The following is a 27,021-nucleotide window of genomic DNA, read 5'->3' on the forward strand; positions in this document are numbered from 1 at the left end:
CCCAAGCACAAGAAGTACCTGAGGTTCGCGGTTGGCGACTCGCACTTTCAGTTTCGGGTCCTGCCGTTCGGGTTGACCTCGGCCCGAGGGTTTTCACCAAGCTCATGGTGGTGGTGGCAGCGCATCTCAGGAAAGGGGGGATTTACGTCTACCCCTACCTGGACGATTGGTTGGTCAGGGGGAGCTCTCCCGAGCAAGTCCTGGATCATCTGTCCGTCCCCTGCCACTCCCTTCACAAGCTAGGCTTCTCCCTCAATTTAAAAAAGTCCCATTTGACACCAACGCAGTGGCTCCAGTACATCAGAACAGTGCTCGACACATCCCTGGGGCAGGGTTTTCCTCGCCAGGTGAGGGCTCTTCACATTCAGCAGATGGTGCACAAGTTTCAACTTTCCCAGAATCTCCGAGCGTCCGAGTTCTTGAGACTGCTCGGCCTCATGGCATCCTGCATTCTTCTAGTGCCAGAGGCTCGTCTGCGGATGAGATCTTTGCAATGGGCGCTCAAGCTCCAGTGGTCTCAGTCCTCCGGCAGACTGTCGGACCCTGTTCAGGTGCCGCCCTCGGTCGCCCAGGACCTTCTGTGGTGGGCCGTCGAAGGCAATCTGATGAAGGGGACCCCATTTTGGCTGCCCTGGCCGGAGGTTATGATCGTGACGGACGCAACCCTCATGGGATGGGGAGCTCATGCCAACGAGTTGAGAGTCAGCGGTCGTTGGTCTCCGTCGGAGTCCAGACTCCATATCAATCTGTTGGAGCTGAGGGCCGTCAGGCTTGCCCTGAAGGCTTTTCTGCCGACTGTGCGAGGAAAGAGTGTCCTGATTCTAACGGACAACACAGTGGCCATGCACTACCTCAACAAAAAGGGGGGGCAGGGTCACTTCCTCTGTGCAGGGAGGCGATGCAGCTCGAGTTCTGGGCCATCCAGCAGGAAGTTTCGATCTCGGCTGTTCATCTGGCCGGAGACGACAAGACGCAGACGCTCTGAGCAGGCGGAGCACGATCTCTCACGAGTGGGAGCTGGCTCAGGAGATTCTCCTGGAGATCTTTGCCCTTTGGAGGTCCCCTCAAGTAGATCTCTTCGCCTTCAGTGTCAACCGGAAGTGTGAAAGGTTCTCCTCGCGGGAATTTCCTCCAAAAGGAGCCTTAGGAGACGTGTTCGTGGTGGAGTGGTCATTCCCACTGCCGTACGTGTTTCCTCCAGTCCCCGTCATCCCGCAAGTACTGCAGAGGTTACGGAGGTTCGGTTCCCGGATGATACTCATTGCTCCGGCGTGGGCCCGGAGCACGTGGTACCCGGATCTTCTCGACTTGTCCATCTGCCCTCCACGTCGTCTTCCCTACCGAGACGATCTGCTCTTAGGGGAGGGGGGTTAGGTTCTCCATCCAGAGGTCAGATCCCTCAACCTTCACGCTTGGCTTCTGAAAGGTTAAGGTATAAGGATTGGGACCTCCCTCAAGACGTGATGGTGGTATTGCACTCGGCCAGGTGGCCAGCAACAAAGTCTCTGTACCGTTGCAATTGGAGAAAGTTCTGCGAATGGTGCAGAGTTATGAATGTGGATCGTTTTGAATGTGACATTCCCATGGTTCTGTCTTTTTTGCTTTCCTTGGCCCACAGGGGCTTGCAAGTGGGGACCATTAAAGGTTACCTGGTCGGCGCTGTCCATATTTAAGCGCTCGTCTGAAGAATGTTCCTATTTTAAGATTCCTTTAATTTCTCAGTTTTTGAAAGGGCTCACTAATGTGTTCCCTCCGTCACCTTTTCTGGTGCCCGGTTGGGATTTGAACCTTAAGTTTCTTATGGGTGCTCCGTTTGAGCCTTTGCATTCTTGCCCTTTGAGATTGTTGACTCTGAAAACTGTGTTTTTGTTTGCGGTTACTTCCGCTTGCAGAGTGAGTGAGTGAGTTACAGGCACTTTCAGTTAAGCCACCCTTCACTGTGTTTCATAAGGACAGGTTTGTCCTTAGAGTTCGTCCTTCTTTTCTTCCGAAGGTGGTTTCGGAATTTCATTTGAGCCAGAAGGTTGTTCTTCCGGCGTTCTATCCTCCTCCACATCCTGGTAAGGAAGAGGAGAGGCTCCATAGGCTTGTTCCTAGGAGAGCGTTTAGCTTTTATATTTCGCTCATGTCCCGGGTCAGAGTGGACGATCAACTTTTAATTGGTTACGCTGGAAAGCGTTTGGGACAAGCTGTGACGAAACAGACTTTGTCTTGTTGGATTATTTTAGCTATCTGAGTGTTACCGCTTGGCAGGTAAGGACCCTCCGGCTGGCTTGCGGGCCCATTCTACAAGGGGAGTGGCTGCGTCTACTGCCCTGCAGAGGGGTGTTCCTATTCGTCACATCTGTGATGCAGCCACCTGGGCTTCAGTACATACTTTTGTACGTCACTACTCCCTCGATTCCATCAGAAGGCAGGATCTGGCCTTTGGCAAGGCAGTCCTTTATTCCGCAATTTGATTGGGCATGCTTAATTTGTGTTCTAAATTCCCACCTCCTTGCTTGGTACTGCTTTGGGAGTCTGTCATAGATATGGAATACGTTGGAGGACCCAATCCCATCGAAGAACAAGTTACTTTCTTACCTGGTAACGTTCTTTCGATGGGATAGTCCGACGACGTATTCCATATCGCTCCCTCCCTACCTTCCCCGCTGCAGAATTTCTTTTGCGATTGCAGCTTGCGTTCCGCAAGGCCTTGTGTGTCTGAGTGGCAGAACAATGGTGGCACACGTTCTGGGGGAAAAAACTACAACTGAGGCTATGGGCGTCGTGCGTCCTACTTATCACATCGGGTGACGTCGGCCGTTGGAGGAGGTCCTCAGGGACGGTGCATCGACGTCATTGACGCAGACGCCAAAGATTTTCCGAAGCAGCACAGCTGTGGACATTACCTGTCAGATATGGAATATGTCGTCGGACCATCCCATCGGACCATCCCATCGAAAGAACATTACCAGGTAAGAAAGTAACTTGTTCTTCTGTGGAATATGGTTCGGGAAGCACCTGCTCCCCGTCAGTGTATGCTGAGGCTGCCTGTTGGTGGGGTGTCTTCTGCGAGGAAGTCCCTGACCTGCTCCAAACACAAGTCTGCTGGAGGCCCCTTGACGACTTCGTCTTCATCAGCTGTGCCAAAGACCCTGTTGAAGACACCATTGTCTACTAGAATCACTCCCTTGTCGACAACGGCTTTGTCTTCCAAAACTCCTACCTCGTTGGCGCCCCATTCATCAATGACAACGACACCGTTAACATCTACAACCACCTCGTTAATGGTCCCTTAACATCTACAACAGCCTTGTTGATGGTCACGTCGACCACAACCACCATTGCTTGGTCAGCGGGAGGCCCAGCGACCATCATTTCTACGGTCACAGCTAATATGACAACAAGGGTGCCTTTGCCTGTGAGGCCTCTGTCTGCTACTGCTACAGTCACGACTTCAGTGGTGATGATGCCAACTTTACAGGTTCCTATCATCGCCTCATTCCCGAAGGATTCAGCTAGCCTCAAGGACTTGCTGCCTCTGACCGACTTCCTTCCGAGACCCATGAGGGTGTCTCCTATAGTTGTTGTGGGGTCCCCGTGGAGGTCTCCTCAGAGTTTTTGTAGCTCTGAGGACGAACATCTGCCGCCTGATGGGTAGTACTTGGACCGTCAAGCGGGCCAATGTCCCATATTCCAGGAGGGATTCCACACAAGGGGCCAAATCAGCCTTTTGCCCCTCCCAGGAGGTTCAGTTCTGATCTTTTTCCATCTGCTCCATTTGCTCCTTGTCCTGTGCACAGAGACCTGTCGCTGGACATTCTTACCACCCTTCACACCTTGGTGTCGGAAATCCAACAAAGATTACCTGCTGTCCCTGTGCCGAGCCCTGCCCACGGCCCTTCTAGGACCCGACCAGGAGTCTGCCCAGGCCGAAGCATCTGCCTAGCCCTACCAAGCCAATGGCGCCTTCCTGGCCAAAGCATCAGCCAACACCGCCACATAGGGCCTTGACACCAGTGGATGAGGAGCCACCACATACCGACACGGACGAGTGTGAGTATTATATTCCTGCTGACGGGGAGCTCACCAGGGCTTTGCCACCGGACAAGATTGGCTCATTCCATGCCATGGTCTCAAGCGTCCAAACTTTTCAGTTTGGTACCGGAGAAGAAAGAGGGGTTTCTCTTTCAGCGACGTGAGTCCTCGAGGAAGACCGTTGTGTCGGTTCGGTTGTTGGATGACAATTGGGAGTGACGAAGGCACCAAGTACCACATCCTCCAAGAGAGACAGGCTGGAGAAGAAGTATAGGGTCCCGAACTCGGGCCCCCAGGTGCCCGAGGACCCAACCTTCTCTGGTGTCTGCTGCCACCAGGAAACGTTCGTCCAACCCATCGTAGTCTTCCATTTATCCCCGTGATCAGGAGGGAAAGAAGTTGGATGTGGTGGGTGAACGATAATTTACACTGTGGCTTCTACAGTCCAAGGCGCCAATGTCCTCGCCTTCCTGTCCCTCTACGATAGGGAGCTCTGGTATAAGCTTGGGCAAATCTTGGACTTCCTGCCGGACAACAAGAAGTCTGATGCCCTGGCCCTGTTCCAGGAGGGCGAGGTGGCCCCTGACTACGCCATCACAGTGACGCTGGACATAGCGGACTCCAGATTCTGCCGGATGGACAGTGTGCTGGCCATTTAGTGCCAGGGTTGGCTGAAGTCCTTGAACTTCAGTTCGGGTGTACAGTCCAAGGTGGTGGAGATGCCCTTTGATGGGGACAAGTTGTTTGGGAAGTCGGTGGACGAGACCTTCCAATCAATTCAAACCGATGCTGAGACAGCACGCTCGCTGGAGAGAGTGCAGCAGAGGAGATCGTCATCTTTTCCATACACAAGAGGGAAGTCGAGCAGGTCCTCCAAAGGATATACTACCCCTATCATCGGCCCTCCCACTCCACACCTCGAGAAGCTTACAGAGGCTGCTTACAGGCAAATGGCAGTGGAGACCATCTTTGTCGCCCGCAGGTTGTAATGCAAACGCCCAAGCATGCCTGAACTATCCATGGATCCGGACCCCCACTTTTGCACCCCAGTGGTAGGCCGGCTAACTAACTTTGTCAACCAGTGGATAACCATCACCACGACAAATGGGCGCTGGTCGTTCTTCATCTTGGGCACACCTTGGAATTCCAACTCAGCTGCCCTCAACTCCCTTCTGTGGCATGTCAAGAACTTCACATGGCTCAACTGCTGCAGGAGGTTCAAGCCATGTTAAAGAAAGGGGCAATAGAGCCGGTCCCTCGGAGACTCTGGGGATTTTCTGGCAACTTTGTACATGCAGGATGCCTACTTTCAGGTCCCTATTCACCCAAAACATTGGAAGTTCCTACAGTTTGTGGTCCAGCGACGGCACGATCATTTCAAAGCCCTATCCTTCGCCCTAAAATCGGCGCCAAGGGTTTTTCCTGAAGTACTTTGCGCATGTGACAGGTCATCTACACCTCAAGGGCATCCACGTCTACCCATATCTGAATGACTGGCTCATCTGCTTCCGCTCTCACGCACTGGAGAATCAGCGCACAGCGGAGACCATATGCCTTCTGACGAAGCTCAGATTCTCCATCAATTGTCAGAAGTCCTGCATGGAGCCATCACTAAATGCTCTGTTATTACGGTCGCATACCTGGGTACCCCCTCAGATTAGAGAGTGACGGCCATCCTGAGGAAGGTACAGTGCCAGTCATTGGTGCAAACTGCAACAGTACAAGCCATTAAGTCGCTGTAGAGCATGATGTACTCCAGCATCCACCTCGTTCCCTTTTGCAGGCTCCAGATGAGGCCTCTTAAATAATTTGTAGACGCACTGTGGCTGAAGGTCACGAACACTTGGACAGACAAGATCGCCCTCACCCAAGAGTTCCGACAAGCTCTATGATGGTGGGCAGTACACCCACATCTCACGCACAGAACTCCCTTTCAAGCCCCACTGTACCAGGCCACGGTCACCACGGATGCCTCACCAGAAGGGTGGGGAGGCCCACACCGGACAGTGGCACGTTCGAGTCCTCTGGCTACCAGAGGAAAACAACCTCCACATCAATGTCCTGTAGCTCCGGGCAGTCTTCTGGGCCCCCATCTCGTTCCAACCTAAGCTGCAGGGGAAAGTGGTGTGCATCTTCACAATCACCACCACCACCTTGTTTTACATCCGGAAACAGGGCACGACACGCTCTCCCGCACTCTCTGGAAGCCCAATTCCTGTGACACAGGGCCATTCTTCAGGGCATGTTCCAAGAACACCATTGTGGCCTCGCTCAGCAGGGAGCTGCGGTCCTGGCATGAGTGGGAAACTTCATCAGCCTCAAGTGCCCCTCTCTTCCGCAAGTGGGGTCAACCCCAGATCGAGCTCTTTGTGACTGTGCATGGGAGCCTGGGGGATTCCTTCTTGTTCATGTGAGACAGGCTCTCCCTTTACTCCTTCCCTCCAATTCCTTTCCTGTGTGGGATTTCCTTTAGCCTTTTCTTGACTGCTAAAGGATTTGAGATCAGTTCCTCTTGAGACTTCCACAACTGTCCAAACTCTTAATATTAAAAACATAAAAAGTCCACAAAACGAAGGATGCTTGCGCTTGCTGGTCGACAAGAAGGCTATTATAATGTTAGGCAGAATTGCAGGCAGTAACCTCTGGGGCCACTTCACACAATTAGGACTACAGGTGTTAGCCAAACCAACCTTTGGTATAAGTCTGTACCACACAGTTTCTGGTAGCAAGCTGAGCAGCCAGGCTTATTTCAAGTGTGCATATGAGCAGTACAAGTAGTTACACAGAGGGCTTTCAATCACAGTGGTTCAAGTAGACACTTATACTCAAGGTTTCTTGGTAAAAACACTTAGTCATTTATTACACAATCATTTAGAAAACATTTCACTGGAAGGAGACAACGTATTATATACCAATACACTTCAATACAAAACTCTAAGCTTTTGAGACAGTTTGAGCTCCCCTGAAATAGGAGCCAAATGGCAGTTCAGTTACTTGGCAGTGAGCAAAAAGGACAAAATGAAGTAGAATAGATCACATATACTTTCTAGGCAGTGCAAATAGTTTGTTCACCAGAAGAGTTCAATTCAAGTCAATGGGCTAGGCCAAAGTCAATGGGCTAGTGTTCTGGATAGGAAAGAGCAGTTCTGGTATCAAACAGTAAAGTCTTTGCAAAAATTCCCAGAAGTAGTTTAGACGAAAAAGAATCCTTTGTCAGGTCACAAGCTGATTAGGCCTGCAAGTTGGGAAAGTTTCACAAACTTTCACCGCAAGAGTGGCGTTCTCTCAATCGGGTTGGCACAGTACCTTTGTATGAAGAAAAATGTTGCTGAAGTTGTGGTTCTAGGCAGGTCCTGCAGATGTTGCTGTTCGTGAGACTCAGTTGTGGGGACAAGAGGGAGGATGGCGGGGGACTCCTGCACTGCACGGGATTGTTGAAGAAAGCAAACAAGATGGAGTCACTTCAGTTCCGGTAACTGTAGATTCATAAACACAAACTGGTGTCCTTCTCCCTGGTTAATCCTAACCAGCCTTGAGAATGGTGTCCAGGTGTTTTATGAGTTGATTGGTCCCACCAACTCAAAGGAAGAAGCTGTCCTTGAAGGAGCTTCTCTGTCGAATGGAGTTTAGCAATTCAGACCTGCGGCAGTTCTTCACCAAGCAAATCAATGGTCCAGGAGTTGCAGCAGCCGTCCTCTTCCAGCTCGTCTTCGGTTCTTTCGTTCCAGTGGTCGACTCTGCTTTCCAGTCCAAGAGACTCGCACTTTTAACAGTTTTCTCCCTTTCATTCCAGCTTAGCTGTCACTCACACAGCAGGGTGCTGTCCTTGCCGGACAGTCAGCCAGCCAATCACGCCGGAGTGCATTTCGGTCTCCTAGGAGACTAAGCACAGGGAGTTTCGTTCACCTCCCTCACTTCCTGCCCACTCCAGACACTCAGACGCCAGAGGCGGTCTTCAATCCTGAAGCCCACCAAAGGCATACAAACAAAGGGACCAAACCTGGTTTGGCGCGCAGAGACAAACACTAGAAGGACCTTTCCAAAAAGAAAAGGTGAAAAAAGAAGACCGGGACCTGTTTAAACAAAAGGGGCTTAATGCGCCATCTTGAAAAACATGGGTCCCGTGATTTTTAGCTACTGGTGTTCGCGGTCGGTAAAAATCATGGTAGTTTGTTGTAAAACTACTGCCACCAGTTTTTTCGATAGGAAAGGGTAGCATTTGACTGCTACATGAGTATTTCGACACAGGGGATACTGTGTAACCCCTCCAGCACTCAATTGTAAGATGGTGTGTGCTGGGTCTATGAATTTGGAAAGACTAGTAAAGTCAATTTCACTTTACATTCTCTGGGAAACAGTAGTTTATCCCAGATAAAATGTTTAAACCTGCGGGAAGTCTAAAAAGACCCCCCGGTGTCACTGCACTGAGGGTGCTGTGTGACACACATGAATAGATGATGCCTATGGAGTTATCTAAAACTCCATAATCAAAGTACACAAATTTAAAACACACATCAAAATACATGAGTGGGGAAAAAAGGTTCACACTCTTTCCAGGTAAATAAATCAAGTCCTCAAACATCCAGCAAAGTTGCTGGGGGTCTCTAAGGTGACGAGAATAAGCACATTTATGAGAATTCTCCCTAACATATAGAGAGATGCTTTTGATGCGTAGATCTTCCTCATAGTTAATACTTTCTATTGGAACCATGCTTCCAAAGATAGTAAAACCAATTCATAACGAATAGAGGCCATGGGAATAAAGAGGGGTAGATTAAAATATCTTTTCCATAATAGACCTGCCAATCGTTCCCAGGGCAACTCAATTGATAAGTGATTGATTTAGAGTCTGTAAATTATCTTTGGGATTACTTTCCGATGTAAAAAGACAACAATGGTTTAACTGAAAATGTACATAGCCTAGGGTATATTTTTTTCATTAGAAAGATCAGAGGATTAATCCAATTGTGGATACATTTGATGATATCTTCCCTCTTTTTACTTGTCATAAAATTAAAACCTAAGTATGTTATATCAGATACTGTTTGAATTTCTGGACCCTCGATCGACCATCTATAATTTTGTTGTTTAGATTTAGGTTTACCAAAACAGATAACATCATTCTTTTTGTGGTTTATTACTAAGTGATTTGTTCTAGCAAACTCGCTCAGTTTAGTCCATAACCTTCGCAATCCTATACGAGTGGAATCTAGTAATACTAGATCATCAGCATATGCAAGCCAATTTTACGACTGACAAAGCCTGCACCATTGAGAGTATCCTTCAAATCAGCTAAATAAAGATTGAAAAGGCAGAGCACCAATATGCATCCCTGCCTTAACCTCCTGTTAATCGGAATGGGTTCTGATAGTGTGCCTTGGGCATCCAATCTTATTCTAATTGTGAGTGGGTATATGTATCAATATGGAAAGAAGAACATGTGATATTCCCCATTTGTTCAATATTTGCAATAAGAGATTACGATCTACCATATCGAATGCTTTTCAGAAGTCTACCATTCCCACATATAGGGCTTCAGTCACTAGTTTTGACAAGTTTTTCCCTTTAACACACAGAGGGTTAGCCCATTCAAAGATGTGGCCATACTTTTTCTGAATCCAGTCTGGAGATCAGATAGAATACCTGCATCTCTGATCCAATGCTCCAGGTGTTCCAAAACAAGAGACACAGACATTTTGCCATCAGCATCTGGCAGTGCTATAGGTCTATAGTTTTGAGGGTCAGAGCGATCACCCGTTTTATGAATAGAAATAATAGGGTTCCTTCCATGAATTTGGCATTGTTCGATGCATAATGATATCCTCAAATAATAAGAATAAAATCTGCGACCGTAGGTCAGCATTTAACTTTAGCATTGCATTAGTTAAGCCATTGGGGCCAGAGACTTTAGAACTGGAAACTTTATGCATCAGCCGTTTAAAGTCCTCCACCTCAAAATCTAGTGACCAGTTATTTTGAAATGATATAATGAGACATTTCCTCTAGACACCTCTGCCCTTGAAGGGTCAGCCACTGCATGCACCAACAGGCCTCATTAACACAGGAACTCTGGACCTCAGCATGTTACTTGTCCAAGTTATTAACAACCAGAAGCTACGGGCATTTTGAGATACTAGCGCTGTAAGCATATTTTGTCTGTCTCTTTGCAGCATGATAGATCTGTGTGAGTGGAGCCAATGGCTATAGTCTTGACATAAAGTTTGCTTTTGGACTATGGAAGATTCTATATTGATGTAATTTAATCTAAGAAGACGGAGTCGTTGGCAGTTTACTTTTTTTCCTAGTCCAAACCGCTTTGTCAAAAATATGGGTAGGACTCATTTCCCCAAATGAACTGATTGAAACCTTTCGCTTGTACACTTATTTGATAATCCTCCATAGAGGTAGTTGCAACAGGTTTTTAAAATGTTCGAGTCGGGTGAAAACCCCTCCTCTAGAGAATTTCCACATTCTATAAGCAGCAGAATTAATCTTTAGATTCACATGGGCTTCTTACAAATAATGTTTCATGTTAAAGGTACATTTGGTTAACATATTATGATCACTCAAGGAAGCGTTCCTGATATGAAAATCCTTGCATAATTCCAACATAGTTTTGGAGATGATGACATAGCCAATACAGGATGGCTGCCAGCCCCTTTTCCAAGTAACTTGATGATCAAGTGCCTTTCACAAGGTTTTATTTACTATACACAAATCCCAAGCCTTCAACAAATTTCTCAATTTTGTTCCCACCTTTACCCAAGGGATTATTTTTCACTATTTATTTGTATTGATTCATTATGAACCTTCACAAAACATATTTAAACGTATTAGACCTATCAAACATGTAAAGCAATTGTGGCTTATAAAATGTTTTATAAAATATTTCCTAAAATATCTTTCCAAAATATTTTCTAATACACTTTACAAATCGTACTTTTCCTAAAAACAAATGTATCAATGACTAAAATGTCTTGGGACATCAGAACAGTTTGACTTTTAAAACGGTTACAATTGCATAGCCTTATAAAGCATGACATCTTAACATAGTCTCCAATTATACGAGTATCGTTGCTGAGGCTTTTATGACTTTAGTCTACAGACACAGCCACATGATGTGGCTTTTTATTGGATTTCATTGCATAGTGGCCTTATCTAGTTTTCTTTACTTTCCTGTATCAATAGGTCTTTTATCCTTCAAAGTCTACTCTAAAACTCTTAAAACATAATTGGTTTGAAATGACTTTCTTTACATTTCATCACATTTAGCAATAGTCGTAGATGAACAAATGGTGCAATATAACAGCATTTTTTAACTATGTAGCAAACAGCAGTCAAATGTTTCAGTATTTTGCTCCAGATCTTATAAAGTGCTATATGTACCGATTGCAGATGAGTTTAAGCAAAAGACCCAGAATTAATCACTTTTTATAGCATTGTAATTACTCACAAAACGACCCAGAGTTGTCCTATAAAGTGTTCTCATTTTGGGACATAGTGTCAAGACTTGTCTTGGTGACTCTAAATTAGCTTGACAAATACATACACAGCAAATTGTCTGATCAAGAGGAATGTTGGTATGATTACCTTGCAATGTAAGTACTGGGAGTTGATTCACGCGCAGTTTCAACACAAACTTTCAAACAGCTGGCCTGGGACATTTCAGTATGTACTGTTGTGTTTTGAGATATTGATGCTTAATGGTAGATATAGGTTTAAAATTATGCAAAGTTTGAAGATGTGAATAAGTATTAATCCTGTCCCACTGTTCAAGTTTGTGTTTAAAGATGGTTTTCAATATTGCAAAATGTGTACCGCGCGTGTAATCCGGACTTCGTATATGTCTATAAAACATTTGTCGTTTTGCTTAAGGAAATTAGTGAACAGTTTTAAATCATACTTTATGCCCATGAAATGCACCAGTGGGCATAGAGGAGAACAACAAGATGTAATATAAGAGAGCCTCTTTGAATTGAGGCCTGACTTCAGACGGAGATAGGGCATTGAAGTAGAAGGGGACAGGTGCAACAACTTTCTCAAAAAGGTACCTTCCACAATGTTAAGCCATGCAAGATCTTTTATGGCTAAGGCCTCCAGACCATATAATATGGCTGGGGTAAAACATTACTTATATAGTTAAATAATGTCCTCATTTGAATACCCCACAAATTTGCTGATCAGGCAAGTTAACTGTCTTGCTTTCCTTTTTTTGTTCTCCACAATTAATGTATGGTCACCAGTTGCACACAGCTCAATTTCCAAATAAGTGTAGCTGTCAGCATATTCAACAATATGGAATTAAGCTGAAAGCTTACTCGGGTGGGCCTACTACCTGCTACCAACATGATTTTGGTCTTGTTCATGTTGATCGACATATTGGATGAGGACCTTGAATTTATTTTTGGCACCTCTTATTGTCCGATCTAACAATACAAGATCATCAGCATATAGTAGGCTTGCAATAGGTCTGGGGCCGAGCTTGATGGAGCATCCCTCAGCATCTAGCAATTTAACTGGTAAATCGGCTAGGTATAGGTTGAACAGAAGGGCAGCTAATTTATAGCCTTGTGTGACCCCTCTGTTTACATCAATAGATGTTATTTTGTACCACTGTTGTCAGACCAGACTCTTACATTATTATCAGAATGTAAACGTATAATAATAGACAGAAAACTCGGTGGACAGCCCCATGATCGCAGCTTCTCCCATAGAATAACCCCATTAACAGAGTGAAATGCGGCACTAAAATCCAGCCAGATTATGTGAATGGCAGGTTTGCCCTTTTGGGCAGCTTCACTTATTAATGCCTCTAGTAACCTAATGCTATGAGTGGTTGTGGAACCACTTCGAACGCCGATTTGGGTGTCACGTAGTATGTTTTTCTCTTCCATCCAAGTCTGGAGTGGTTTTAACACTAAATTGGTGACGAATTTGCTGGTAATGTCAAGCAAAGATATTAATCGATAGTTTGCAGGGTATAATTGATTGCTTTTTTTGTGGATAGGTAACAGGAAAGCTGGCTTCCAGGATGATGTTTCACAAGCAAACCTTATCAAACACAACTTGTAACGCCCTAGCCCATGCCTTTGGGTCAGATTTAAGGACAGCGTTCAATAATCCATTCGGTCCAGGTGCATGTGAGCTCTTCAGCTTTATTATTGCTGCGTGAATTTCACTGATACTAGGGGCTACTTGCCAATCTCTACACACTCATTAATAAACCCAGACTTGTGTCGAGAGTCCCCCTTGGCTTGGGTAGTGTTTGCCATATTGATGTAATGTTCTCACTTCATAATAGCAAGAACATAGATTGCCATTGTCCATTATGAACCGAGTATCATCGCCTCCTGAGCCAGCACTTGAACACTTTTTTATGCACTTCATTTTTGCTAGGCTGCCAGTTATAGTTGAATTCTGCTTGTGTGCCCCTAATTTGACGCCACATTACACGTTTTGCATCACGTGCTTCAGAATCAAAAGCAGATTTGTTTTTTATCACTAGTTATAAAGTGTTCAACGCTCATATTGCCAGTTTCTTGCGCAAGAGTCTCTAACCGACTCATATGTTCTACTTTGTGCTAGGCCCCGGAGTCCACTTGCTCTAAAACAAAAGCAACATATTTTGTTACCTCTGTTATTAACTTCTAATGCTGAAGGAACAATCAGTTTGTCAGATTTAATATTCATATTTAGGGTAAGTTTCAAGATGGTATGGTCACTGAACATGGTGGCACGGGAAGCAAATTGTACTACTCTTTCAGAACAAAAATTTGAACCGAAAACAATAATCCAGTGTTGAAGAACTGGTACCAGCCAGACATGTGCACTGGCCTGGAAAGTCACCAGTAGTAAGTCCATTATACTTCAACAGTCCCCATTCTCTGAAAGTATCTGTCCATATCTTCCCTTTTTTATTCCTGTAGGTTTTACCATGATACTCTTGGGTTTGACGTGGTCATAACTAGGACCATGCTGATGGTCTCTACATGCTTCATTAAGATCACCGCTCAACAATACAAATTTCTGGTCTTGGGTGGTCATCCAGTTTGAGCAAAGCATATCAATTACCTCCAATACATCGTCTAGGCTGTCAACCTCTGGAGATACATATGTCAATAAGTAATATCGGGACAATTATACTTTCATTTTTCACAAAAATTTTGATTGCAAGAGTATTGTCTGAGCTAATAATTAAATTAATATTAATTAGCAGTACAGTATGTTTCACCCCAATAATCAGGCCGCCAAATGGGTGACCACGGGTGCCTTTGGTCGCCAAATGTTGAACCAAAACATAACCTTCCATTTGGATCTTAGAGCAGAGTCAAGTTTCTTGCAAGAAGAATGCATCAAATTTGTATAGAAGGGATAGTGATCTTTTTGGATCAAGTACATGAGAATGCCCCCTTGTATTCCAACTAGAGAACTTTAAAGATCATTTTGCCTCAACCAATTGGCGAACCAGAAACTTTTAAAACCAATCCCACCCCTTAACGTCATCAAGGGCATTTGTATTGGCAAAATCAATAATCTTACCCCCTACTTCAGCCCTAGGTGATGGATTCATTGTTGGGGTAGGGGGGACTTGGGTATGGGGGTGTCGGGACATGAAAGGGGCAGTCAATTATATATCCAACATTCTGAATTGAAGACTGATGGTGGCGAATAGGAGAGGTCGCTTCAGCAGAAGTACAGTGTGCACAGACGTAATTACCACCAACAACCCTAACAGGTTCAACAAAACTAAAATCTGTTGAAGACGATGCACGCAATGCCAGTATTTTACTGCACACTCTAAGGAGGTCAGACCTATCAGTACGACCATCAGTAAATGCCATCCGACCTCTACTCAATGTGAATGTTTTTATTTCTCTTACTGCTGGAGGAGGGTAAGATTGGGAGCCCAAGGGTAACTGAGGCGGTACTGGAGTAACTTGACACATATCGCCAGTGGCCACGGGAGCATATTCTTCTAATAAACATGTACATTTCCCTCGCTCAGTGAAGGGTTTAGGCACCAATATTACATCCTTGTTTATCTCAGCTGTAGGCTCATCTAACAGCCAACTAGTCAAGGCTCCGGGGACACTCTGGCCCTTTGGGTGTTGTTTCTTAGGAATTGCTAGGTTTTTACATTGGGAACCTGTTCTCGCAAATAGAGGTGGAATTAAGATGGGTGTCGGACTTCTTTTGGTTGGCAGTCACTGATTTCTTCTTGATGGCTTGTTTGCATAGTTAGGCAAGTTTTGCAATGCGGTGTTCTTTACGGGTTTTTTACATTGAAAGGTCTACTGTCTCCGCATCACAAGGGTCCAAGATCATAGGATCTAATCTTATTTCACCATCAGCATGTTCAGATACAGGATCAATGGGTATCATTAGATCGACCTCATGCGGTCTTTTAGGGTCAGTTGATACATGTTGCTATCTTCCATCAAGTTGAGAGTTGCTCCACGTGTTTTAACTTCCTCAAGTATAACGCCACATAATTTTAACAGAAAATTGTAAGACACCATCAGAGGTGTGGACGTTATTACTCAGTCATTCTCGTTGTTGGGTCTAGTAGCAGAGCGTCCATTAGCATCAATGGAATTCCTACTTGTGTTAGGGCACTTATCGGGTGACATCGACAGTCGTCGTTGGGTAGATTCTCTATTTTGTGGAGTGGCATCCACATTACTTAGCGCAGTGTCGATTTCTGTTACAGTGCTTACGAGAGTATTCGCAGAGGCAATTTTATGCACATGTAAATCAGCCTTAATTACAAGCGTTGAACTGTTGGGTTTAGCCGTACATTGGGTACGGGTGTAGCACATTTATCAGCAGTGCCCAACAACTTATAGCACATAGCAAGGTCGGAGTTGTTCTCAATATCCCCATAGTCTGTGTTAGAAACTTCAAGTGCTGTTGTAGGTATATGAGCGGCTTCATGTATTTCTGCATTATTGATTCAATTATTTGTTCGTTGATAAAATGCGGTGATTAAACCATCCTCAATTTCATTATTAGGAACATTAACTAACTTAAACCTTTTGTTGTTTTGTGCTACAACCATAGCAATCCTTAAACTGAACCTGTTTTGGGCTCTTCCTCTCTGTTCTCCTCCCCCGCTCTGCAAATTATAGGCCTAGAATTCTGTACATAAGAAACAAGTTAAAACTCTGCAGATTCCTGCTAATCTGCCAACCGTTCATTCAGCTTTTCTGTGGAAATCAGCACTCTTATATTCAACTCTCATTTCTTTTCCAGTCTTCTTCCCTCATCTCGAGCTCCACTGCATCTGCCCTGCTGAACTCTGGAGCTGTTGATTACTGCCTGCATGTCCTGAAATCATTGTTGGACTACTGGAAGAGCCAGCAGGGTGATGAAGAGCCAGTCCCTGCTAGTCAGCTACTAAAACCCCATACCACGTCATCCCCTCCAGATATGAGCCCATTTTTCCTACGACAGTATGTAAAGGTAGGCCACGGTTCAGGCCTTTGTGCCTCATTGTACCTGTTGTGAAATTAAACTGCAACCTTTTTGAGGTCTAACCTTATTTCAGGTTTCTGGCATTAGACTGCCTTGTAATGATGAATTTCTTTCATACGTGTGCGTTGTCTCCTCTATCTCCCTACGCTCCCAAATGCATCCTTTGACTATTTAAGTTATTAAAATGATGTGAAATATGGTAAATTATATTCTCGGGTTATGTGTAACTGTATTCTGCTTCTATCCTTGGGTAGTGGTTTTCTAATGATTCTACCTTGTTCTTCTCAGGGCCATGCTGCTGATGTCTTTGAAGCCTACACACAGCTGCTGACTGAGATGGTGCTGCGCTTACCATACCAGATTAAAAAGATTGCAGATACTAACTCGCGCATACCGCCTCCTGTTTTCGATCACTCCTGGTTCTACTTCCTATCCGAAGTAGGTGCAGTTGGTTAACTTCTGTGAGATTACAAAACATCATGGCACAATATAGATGTAACTTTGCATTCAAGTCTATTCAAATTATGGGTGAGGCCTGCAACAATGTATCCGACCGCCAATTCAGAACTTCCCCTTAGTGTGTACATTGTGCCAGTGCCCCTTATATGTAGCACTGGACTTTGATTTAGTTACCAGGAAGCCATAACTTCTTGCTCCAGTATCAGTTCCCTCCACTACTCGCAGTATTGCATCATTCCCCACCATCATCAGTGTAGTCTGCAAGCATCAGTTTGTCCAGCCAGTAACATCACCGTTTTTGGTCATTATACCCATTCTTAAATTGATATGGATACTTCTATAGATAGTACTGCTTCTCGTTGTAATAGATCCTGACTTAAATTGCCAGTGATATTCACAGTAGCGATATCCCGCTTTTGCAATCGTTGATAGTCTCTGTTGTTTTAATTGATTTGCAAAATATAACTGAGCTTTGAATTGGATCTTGCAGAGTGGCATTTCTGATCTAACATCTCCTATCACAACAATCCAACCCCAACATTCTGGGAAAAGAAACAGGCAGTATTTGATCTGAATATTCAAATGTATCAAAATAGTCAATCAAAACATCAGGTGGTCCTCTACTTTATGGCAGGGATGTCCCTGACAACACTCTTTAAAAACAAGTACAGGCCACTTGGCTAGAGTAAACTACAGGGACGTCATTTCACCAAAATGCCAGGGGTAGCGGAAGTGACATCACATGACCCTTGACCCCCGATGACATCACAGGAAGTGAAGTCATTTGACCCCGCCTCGAAGTGATATCACGGGAAGCAATGGAACACGACCTTTTACCCGTTGACAAAACAGGAAGTGGCATCACATAGCATTGTACACTACGAAAAATATGGTTACGATATCACTATAATGTGATGTACATTTCATACCTGAATAGATCGCCTTATGTATTGTTAAAATCAGTGTGTATAGGCCCATATTACCAAATTACTGTGATTGCAAGCAGACGTTTATGACCAAATGATAATGATATGTTATTATATAGCACTTAAGCTTAAGAGCTTTACATAGAAGAAATATACACCCAATATCACCCAACCTGTGTTGGTACCCATTTACCGACCTCAGAAGGATGAAAGGCTGAGTTGAGGCATTTGAGAACAGACTAAATCAGTGACTCAGCCCCTGAAGTGTGCCTGAAATAAATCTTTAATGAGTCTAGCAATTGTATAGAATTCCAGAAAGACACATTTTTTGGCATTCCTATTCTTTATTTAGGTTAGGTTCAGTGCTGAAAATGTTAGACTTGTGGCCCTCATGTTCTTATTTTTCTTCTTTTTTTATTTCCTTAAGTGCCAGGCTATTATTGAAGTCTATGTAAAAAGGACAAGTATACTCGTCCTTGGCACTTCAAAGGTTAAGGGGCCTGAACAAGAAAGCTAGCCAATCCTGAATTAAAGAGCCACATGGTGCTGGCCACAGCCCAGGAGCTTTCATTGCTTTGGCGACCCCCAAATGACATCCCTGGTAAACTATAACCTGCCTGTTTTATTTTGCTAGTTGTCAATGCACACAAATATCCATTTGTATAAGTGAAATCTAAATATTTATTCTAAACAGCAATATACCTTCAATTTAGACACTTTGATGCATTTTATTTCCATCAACCACAAGGGATGACATCAGAGAAAGATTTCAAATTTGCAAGTAACCGGATTTTCTCTTGCACCATTGACATGTATTGCCATCAGAGACAATCTGCATGATATACATCACATTTAATAAATGTTCCTCATTTATATTGTATTCTCCTTTCTGAGGCTTGTGGAATCTACTTAGATCACATGCTATGCATAGGCCGACATCTAGTTGAAGCTGCGGAGTATTAGTTGTGGTTTTCGAAACTTGAAAAGAGTCGCGGGCAGGGCGTGCCAGTAATACTATCCCTAGTGAGACATCCACTGTACCCATCACGCGTTGAGGTCCCTCGGATAGTTTTTTTTCGCCATTGTGAGTGGACGCTTATCACAGAGTTTCATTTCGGCTAATGTCATTTGTTTATGATGAATTAAAAATAGTATATTCTTTCTGTCCTTTTACTTACTGATTTTGACAAATCCATCGACGCAGTGGAAAAGACAACTGTCGGAACATACTCAAGCTTCGACTGACCCTTTCGGCCTTGGAAGGCCCACCAGTCCTAGGCTCTTACAGTAGGGAGAGTGAGGAGTGGTCATTGTACAATGCATATTTTCTCTACCTTACCATTTTCGCCTGGCTGCCATTCCCCTTAAACATGGATAGAACACCATTTAAATGTTGCCCCACGTGCAATAAAAAATTCCCGTTGATAGACCAGCACCGAGTGTGCAACTTGTGTCTGGCTCATGACGAGAGGCATTGTCGAGCCTGCAAGCTCTTGAAAACAAAGACTCTTAAAGACCAAAGAACCAAGCGCTGGGCCCATCATATAATGCAGGCCGAGGCCACCATTGATATGGAGGGAGCTTCCAGTGATGGCAGCGTTGCTGTCTTTTCAGACAGCTGGGGTGATGGGAATCCGTCAGGTTCCCAAGTGCAGGCCCCCGACCCTAAGAGACAGGTCGGCAGCTCTGTTATGGGGACGACACCCGGCGGCGAAAGCACTAGCACTACCCCTGCCACCAAACACACATCCCGGGGAAAGGAGTCGACATCAACCAAACGCCCAAGTACGGCATCAAGGAGAGGGTCTACAGAATCCCTGTCCTCTGGGTCCTCGTGGTCCTGATAACCCCATGACAGACCCCGTAAAGATGCCATCCCTAAAACATAGACCGATTGCGACAGACGAGGCGGTGCTCCGCTCCATTTCCGAAAGTCAACATCCTATGTCGAAATCGGCTGTAGGGTCGAAAAACACTGGTTTATCCCACCTAGTCAAAAAACACGTCCCTGAGAGGCTGCTAAAGTCTAAGCACTCCAAGAAACACTCCTTCAAGAGCCCCAATCATAAAGATAAGTCTCATAATGACAAGTCTATCCCTACTTCTAAGGAAACGAACTCTGTCCCACAGGAGGATGGTTATTTGGCTGAAGCCTTACAGGACAAGGGCCATCCTATACCCCTAGGACAAGTCCCTACCCCTCAGTACCCTGTGTCGTTCCCAGTTCAGCCCAGTGGACTGTGGAAGACATAGACAGAGTCATGACTAGAATGACCTTTATGGTCAATTTCTTTGAAAAAAAAACCACAGGCCTACCAAAACCTTCAGGTTTCACATGATGACGACATCAATAATATTATCTCAACCAACACCAAACTATCATCCCAAATCCTCCTATTAGGGGACTTCAACCTGGTATTTAATGATCCGACCGATCACTCATCCCTGCTCCTAGCCAATTCCTCGCTGGAACTAGGCCTCACCCAGAGAGTTCTCCTTCCCACACATGACAAAGGACGAACCCTGGACTGGCTAGCAGATCTCAGCTGCCCAACCAACATAACGGCCATTGAACCACTAGCGTGGACAGACTATTGCCTTCTATCCTTTACCCTCACAGACTGAACACTCCCAGTATTGACAAAAGTCTTAGCTCCGCCCATTGCAACCAGGAATAGGAAAAACATCTCAGCTGAAAACCTTAGACCCTTTCTCGAGCCCCTTCAGGCGCTATCACTTCCTTCAAATCCTGAGGATCTTGTTAATCTGTACAACAAAACTATCAAAAACGTCCTGGATGGATTCCAAGATGGCCACCTGCAGGGGGTAGACGTGTCGGCGGAGCTCTCCCGTGTCCTGAGGCTGGGAAAGGCCCACCACCCGGTAATTGGGATGAAATTCGTGGAGGCAGGCACTTTGGGGAAGTAGTTGTGCATCCGACAGCCTGAATTACACGAGAAGCGGCCCGGCAGACTCCCTTCCATGGCTGTTATGGTGATGGAGTGACGGGGCCAGAGTCTGAGGGTGAGGAGGGCCGTTGGCGACCCTAGTGAGCTGTGACCCACGCCCCTCCTGTGCTGGAGGAGAAGGAGGTCGAAGAAGAGGCGGGCGGCGGTCGCCTGCAGTGCTGTGGGTCCCGCAGTGAGGAGACCCGCCGAGGAGGAGGAGCGGCAGTGAGACTCCCGGCGGACAGTTGAAGAACGAGCGGCGGCAGCTTGCGGAGCTGCGGGAGCAGCGGTGAGGGGGCCCGCTGAGGAGGAGGAGCCGCAGCGGGGACACAGCAAGCAAGAAAAGGTGCCCGCCCCGTGAAGAGGAGGAGGCGGGCGGCGTGTGGCGGTCTCGGCCCCAGGGGAGGACCGGAGCTGGAGGCGTCCCGTGCCAAGCCTTTCTCCATATGAGGAGGAGGGACCGCCTATCCAGGAACAACGTGGAGTGGCGGCGGGCATCCTCCATCGGGAGTGAGTGCTGGTGGGAGCCGCCAAAGAGGAGGAGTGAGGAGCAGCCTCATCGGAGGTCGGGGGACGAGACGGGTGTCAGGCTGGTGCTCCAGTGACTTGGGAGGCCCCGTAATAGGGCCGCTGTCACTAAAAGGGAGGCACCAGGCAGAGAAACTTAACAGTGGGCCGCCACTGAAGAAGGGCTGAAAACGGCCCCACCAGGGATCACTGGAAGTGGCTGACAGTGCCACTGGTCGGATCACATTCCCAGTGGGGGGTGCTCACCGGTGCCTGATAGAAATGAGCAGGTGGTAGCAGTGACGAGGGGACGGGCAGAGCACCGGGCCGGGTAGCTGGAGAGAGACCTGGGTGACAGGTGAGAGAAGGAGACCAAGAAACCCGGGGGAGGGTGTTGGTCAAGCCACACCAATAGAGTTTACAGTTGGAGGCTCTCTGAATCTATCAGTGCCTAAGGCATACACAAGGAGGCAAAGTGTAACACGGGCGGTGGGGGGTAGCTTCGCGCCCTGCAGGCGAGTCCCCTCCTGTCGAGAAGGAGTGTGGGCAGAGCATATCCTCTCACTGGCGGGACTGTCCAAGGGAGTGCACGGCAGGGGGGAGGGTTCCTGAAAGACTCCCGGGGTATAAGCAGTGTGCCCGGTAAGGCGGCGAATCACAACGGCCGAGTGGGTGCACCACACGGACAAAAGCTGTGCTGATATGTCATCTAAAAATAAGGGGAAGGGCGGGAGAGCACCGCAGACGTCTGGGGACGGCCCGGGATCCCTCCCCACTATCTGGCTGATACAGGAGATGAGGGAGTTGGCCAAACCTATGAAAGAGGGCTCAGAAGGAGGAGACTCATCACCCGAAGGGGAGAGCCCGACCATGATGTCAAGGCAAGACTTCAGGAGGGAGATGCTTACCCTGCAAACCAGCTCAACTAAGATGTTCCAAGAACAATTTCAACTTTTACGGGCTGACCTCAACTCGGCCCTGGGGGAAATAAAGCAGGAGCTGCGGCAGCAGGTTGAATGGACAGACCTCTTGGAAAGGGGTATATAGGATCTGGATAAAGAAGTGGCGGCCAACAGTGAAGCGATTGATAGACTAGATACAGCCACGCAAAATCTGGAGATCCAAATGGAGGACATGGAAAACAGGTCTCGGAGGATTAATATAAGGATTAAAATGCTGCCGGAAACTGTTCAAGACAAAGACTTAAAAAGAGTGGCTCAAACTATCTTCGCTGAGATTTTAGGGGTCTCGCCTCCTGACAAGGTAAAGGTTGATCGCATTCATAGAGTAGGCAGAGGGGGCAAACGGTCCGTGTCGAGACCTAGAGATGTTCTGGCAGCGTTCTCCAGGTATGCTCAAAAGGAGGCAGTCCTCCAGAAGGCAAGAAAGCAAGAGACAATAATGTTTAACGAACACTGCATCGCATTATTTCAGGACTTGGCAAGCAGCACCCTGACAAAGAGGCGTCAAATTGGACCGGTTCTCAAAGCACTTAACGACAGGGGGGGATTAAATACAGGTGGACCTTCCCATTTGGTTTGTTGTTCGAGTGGGAGGGGGCCTCGAAATGAGTGACCTCACTGCAGGAAGGGGCGAGCATTCTACAACTGGACTTGGACGATGCTCCCAGTGGATCTGGCAAACAAACCTCGACAACCAGGTCAGAGCCAAAGCCATGGGCCTGGACAACTGTGGGAGAAAAGAGAAGGGGGGCGAAGCTGAGCGGCATGTCATCTAAGGAAAGGAACAAGACAAGCCCCGGGGGGAGCGGGAGGGGTGCACAGGAGGAGATCTAAATCACAACGCGCTATAAGGGTGGTGGGCCACTATAGGGAATATTCGTCCGGGGGCGGGGGGATGCACCCATCTAGGAATCAGGGTGGGTATACCCGTAGAGAGGGGGGAGAGGGGAGCAGGAAGGGCAAGCCCTTCGGAAGGGGGGGGGCGTGGGTGGGTGGGCATGGTGCGGGGATGGGGAGGAGGGGGCAGGAGGAGGGCAGCAGAGGCATCATACAAGGACCAGGGCAAGAGAGCTAGAGGGTCTCCTTAACGACAGGGAATGCAAAAGGGAGCAGGAGGTGTGTCCAAGGTATTCCGCCGTTTGGGCAGGTCCTCGTGAGGAATGGGGGAGATCAAAGGCACCACAGGAGCATGGGCGGGTTAACCCACTTTCAAGTGGCTAACACATAATGTGAGGGGACTTAGTACCCCCCTCAAGAGAAAGAAATTAGAACAATTCACGAGGAAGGAGAGCCCGGACATCTTGGGTTTACAAGAAACGCACATTAGACAAAAAGACCGGGGCCGTCTGAAGCTGCAGGGGTTTGACCAGATCCTGCATGCGTTGGTTGGGCGGGGGGTAGGAGGTCAGGGGGGGTGGCCCTAGCTATCAAAATCTCAGTGGACTTCTGGGTCATGGAAACTATAGAGGATAAGGAGGGTAGGTACATCATAGTCAAGGGGAAGCACCAAGAAAGCCCATATACCTTGGCGGTAGTGTACGCCCCAAACTCAGGTCAGGGGCAGTTTTTGAAGTAGGTTCTGGGAAGGTTGGAAGACAAGGCCTGGGGGCCGTTAATTTTGCTGGGTGACCTTAATATAGACTGGGAGACGGAACAGGATAGGTCAGGGCGCCCCATGGGAGGAGGTGGAGTGGTGATGTCGGCAGACCTCAAAGAAAGAGTACGCGGCGCTGGGCTGAGAGATGTGTGGTGGGAATTGAAAGGGGGTGAAGGTTATACTTTTCTATCCTGGGTCCACGGTTCCCAGTCTAGAATGGACTATATTTGGGTAACGTCGAGTCTGGTGGGCCGGATCCGAGAGTTGGTGACGGGCCCCATTGGTATAGCAGACCACAAAGTGGTCTCCATGACGATGGACCTAGGGCGTCGGGAAAGAGGGGTGTGGACGTGGAAGTATCCGGGATATCTTCTCAGACCCGTTAATTAGGCAAGAGACGGAAGAAAAGATTAGGAATTTCTTTGAGCTCAACAAAAGGGGGATACGAGGAAGGGGACCATGTGGGATGCTTTTAAGGCTACGTTGAGGGGGGTACTAATAGTAGCAGCGAATCATAGGGAGAAGCAACTGAGGGCATTGGAGAAGCAGTTGGAAGAGGAGGTTGAAACAGCGAGGCGAAAAGCAGGGGCGACCCCGACTAGGGCTTCCATGAGGGAGTATCGCAGGGCATTAGGTCAATTGGAGGCCCTCCGGACCAAAAAAGCTGAAGGGGCTCTGCTCAGCGTTCAACAAAAGTTTTATGCTAAAGCGAACAGGGCAGATTCTCTCCTTGCACGCTTGCTAAGGGGAGCAAAAGCTAGGAATGCGATCACGGCTCCAAAAAACAAGATCAGGAGAACGTGTGACATAAGCAGGGGAGATACGGGAGGCCCTAGTATAATTCTACGAGTCGCTCTACGCGTCACAGAACCCCCAGGAATGGTTGCAGATAGAGTTTTTAGATAGGGTGGAGGCGGGGAAGATTGGGGAAGGGAGGCATCGGAACTGCTTAACAGGGAGTTTAAAGAGGAGGAGGTGAAGAGGGTGATAAGAGGCTTACCCATGAATAGGGCCCTGAGCCCGGATGGGTATACTGCGGCCTTCTACAAAACCTTTGCACCTGCATTAATCCCCACCTGACTTACCTCTTCAACACCTTTAGGTCAACGGGGAAAATAACTCCATCTATGGAGGAGGCCAGGCTAACCCTTATTCTGAAACCAAACAAGGACCCTGAAGAGAAAACGTCTTATAGACCCATAACATTGATTAACATCGACGCCAAGATCTTCACAAAAATATTGGCGAATAGGATAGAGGGTTATCTTCCGGACCTGATCCATCCGGACCAGGTGGGTTTTATAAGAGGCCGACAGACGGCAGATAACATTAGGAGAGTGGCCCACTTGGTGGAAAAGGCCCATAGAACGGACGCTCCCGAGGTCCTCCTATTTCTGGACGCAGAAAAGGCGTTTGACCACGTGGAGTGGTCTTTTCTGTTTAGGGCTATGCAGAAGATGGCTATAGATGGGGGGGCTTTTGCATTTGGTTCAGGCCAACTACCAGACGCCCACCATGACGATAGCATTAAATGGGGCTATGTCCAGGTCCTTTAGATTGAGTAGGGGCACTAAGCAGGGTTGTCCCCTGTCTCCTTTGCTTTACGCAATCTACTTGGAGCCTCTTTTGCAGGCTATCAGGGAGACGGACGAGATAAAGGGCATTCCATTCGGGGGGACAGAACATAAAGTAGCGGCTTTTGCCTATGACATGTTACTGACATTGACGGCGCCGATGGAGTCCATCCTGGCAAGCCGAAACCTCCTGGAGGAATTTGGGAAAGCTTCCAGTCTCAAGATCAGTATTGGCAAATCGGAACTCCTGAATCTGACCCTAAGGGCAGGGAACCGAGAGTCAGTGAGGGCGGCTACCCCATTCATGTGGACCCTGGGGGGAATCCGATATCTAGGAGTGAAAATTACTCCAGCCCTTGCAGGGTGGTATCAAGCTAATTATCAACCGTTGTTAAAGGACATTAAACGGGACTACCGTAGGTGGAGGGGCCTTTGGATCTCGTTGCTGGGTAGGGTGGTGCGGTCAAAATGGTAACGCTTCCGCACTTGTATTTCTTTCAGGCAATACCTCAGGCGGTCCCTGCGGGTTTCTTCAAGGAACTAGGATCTCTAACCAGAGAATTTCTGTGGGAAGGGAAAAAAAAGCACGTGTCAGTAGCCAGCTGTTGATGGCTCCCAGACGGGAGGGGGACTAGCACTGCCGAATTTCCAACAGTACTATGAAGCCACGCAGCTAAGAGTAATTGGAGAATGGCTCCGGGAGGGGGAGGCTACACAAGATAAACGGTGGGTATCAATGGATAGAGCTGTAGCACATCGTAGCCTAGCGGAGGTTCTGTGGCTCCCAAGACAGCTTAGGCCCAAGCATGTGTATGAGAGCACCATTACGAAATTGATGGTGGAGAATTGTGACAAGCTGGCGAGAACAACTGGGATTATGACCTTTCCCTCCCCGTTTACACCCCTGTTTCGCAATGGAGACTTTAGCCCAGGGTTGGAGGTAGGGGCATTCAATCAGTGGCAAGAGGGGGGCTGCAAACGCTTGGGTGACATGTTTGGGGGCGGGGGAGAGAATTCTCTCATTTGAGGAGTGCAAGAGGGAGTATGGGATAAAAGAGGAGGAAAGGCTCTGGTATGCACAGCTACGCCATTGGGTCTTGAGCCCTGTAAACAAGCAGGCAGCAATAAGGGAAACGACGCGGTTCGAGAGATTCCTATCAACTAATGACGGATCCAAGGGATTAATATCTAACCTATATAAAATTTTGGATGAGGCATGTACCAGAGGTCAATGGTCGTATATGCGGAGGTGGGAACAGGTCTTGGGAAGGGCAATTGAGCGGGAAGAGTGGGAGAGGTTATGGAGGAGAATTCCGTAGGCTGGTCAAAGCACCTCAACCACAAAAAAACACAAGGAGGTTGAGGGAAGGAATTGAGTCACAAGCAAACCCTCACATGAAGGGCTGAACCCTTGTTACACGACAAAAAGGCTTGTGACTCCGAAAGTGACCGTTTTCTTGGAGTAACTGGAAAACGAACCCCGTCCTCAAACCATATCAAATACATCAAAGATGGAAGACAACATTGTTGATGGATCTAAAACATTTGTATATT

General features: G+C 47.1%; 1 protein-coding gene across 6 annotated transcripts in view; it reads left to right on the forward strand.

Moving 5' to 3' along the window:
- UBR4 (ubiquitin protein ligase E3 component n-recognin 4) overlaps window positions 1-27,021 on the forward strand; it is a 2,945,062-nt gene that overhangs the window by 1,899,695 nt on the left and 1,018,346 nt on the right. For all 6 annotated transcript variants that reach the window (XM_069611069.1, XM_069611071.1, XM_069611072.1 and 3 more), the window contains 2 exons: window positions 16,273-16,482; window positions 16,783-16,932. In XM_069611069.1, the coding sequence (XP_069467170.1) occupies window positions 16,273-16,482; window positions 16,783-16,932 (360 nt within the window). The remainder of the gene's footprint in view (window positions 1-16,272; window positions 16,483-16,782; window positions 16,933-27,021) is intronic.

This window comes from Ambystoma mexicanum, chromosome 8 (assembly GCF_040938575.1).
Source record: "Ambystoma mexicanum isolate Mex_15411 chromosome 8, UKY_AmexF1_1, whole genome shotgun sequence".
NCBI lineage: Eukaryota > Metazoa > Chordata > Amphibia > Caudata > Ambystomatidae > Ambystoma > Ambystoma mexicanum.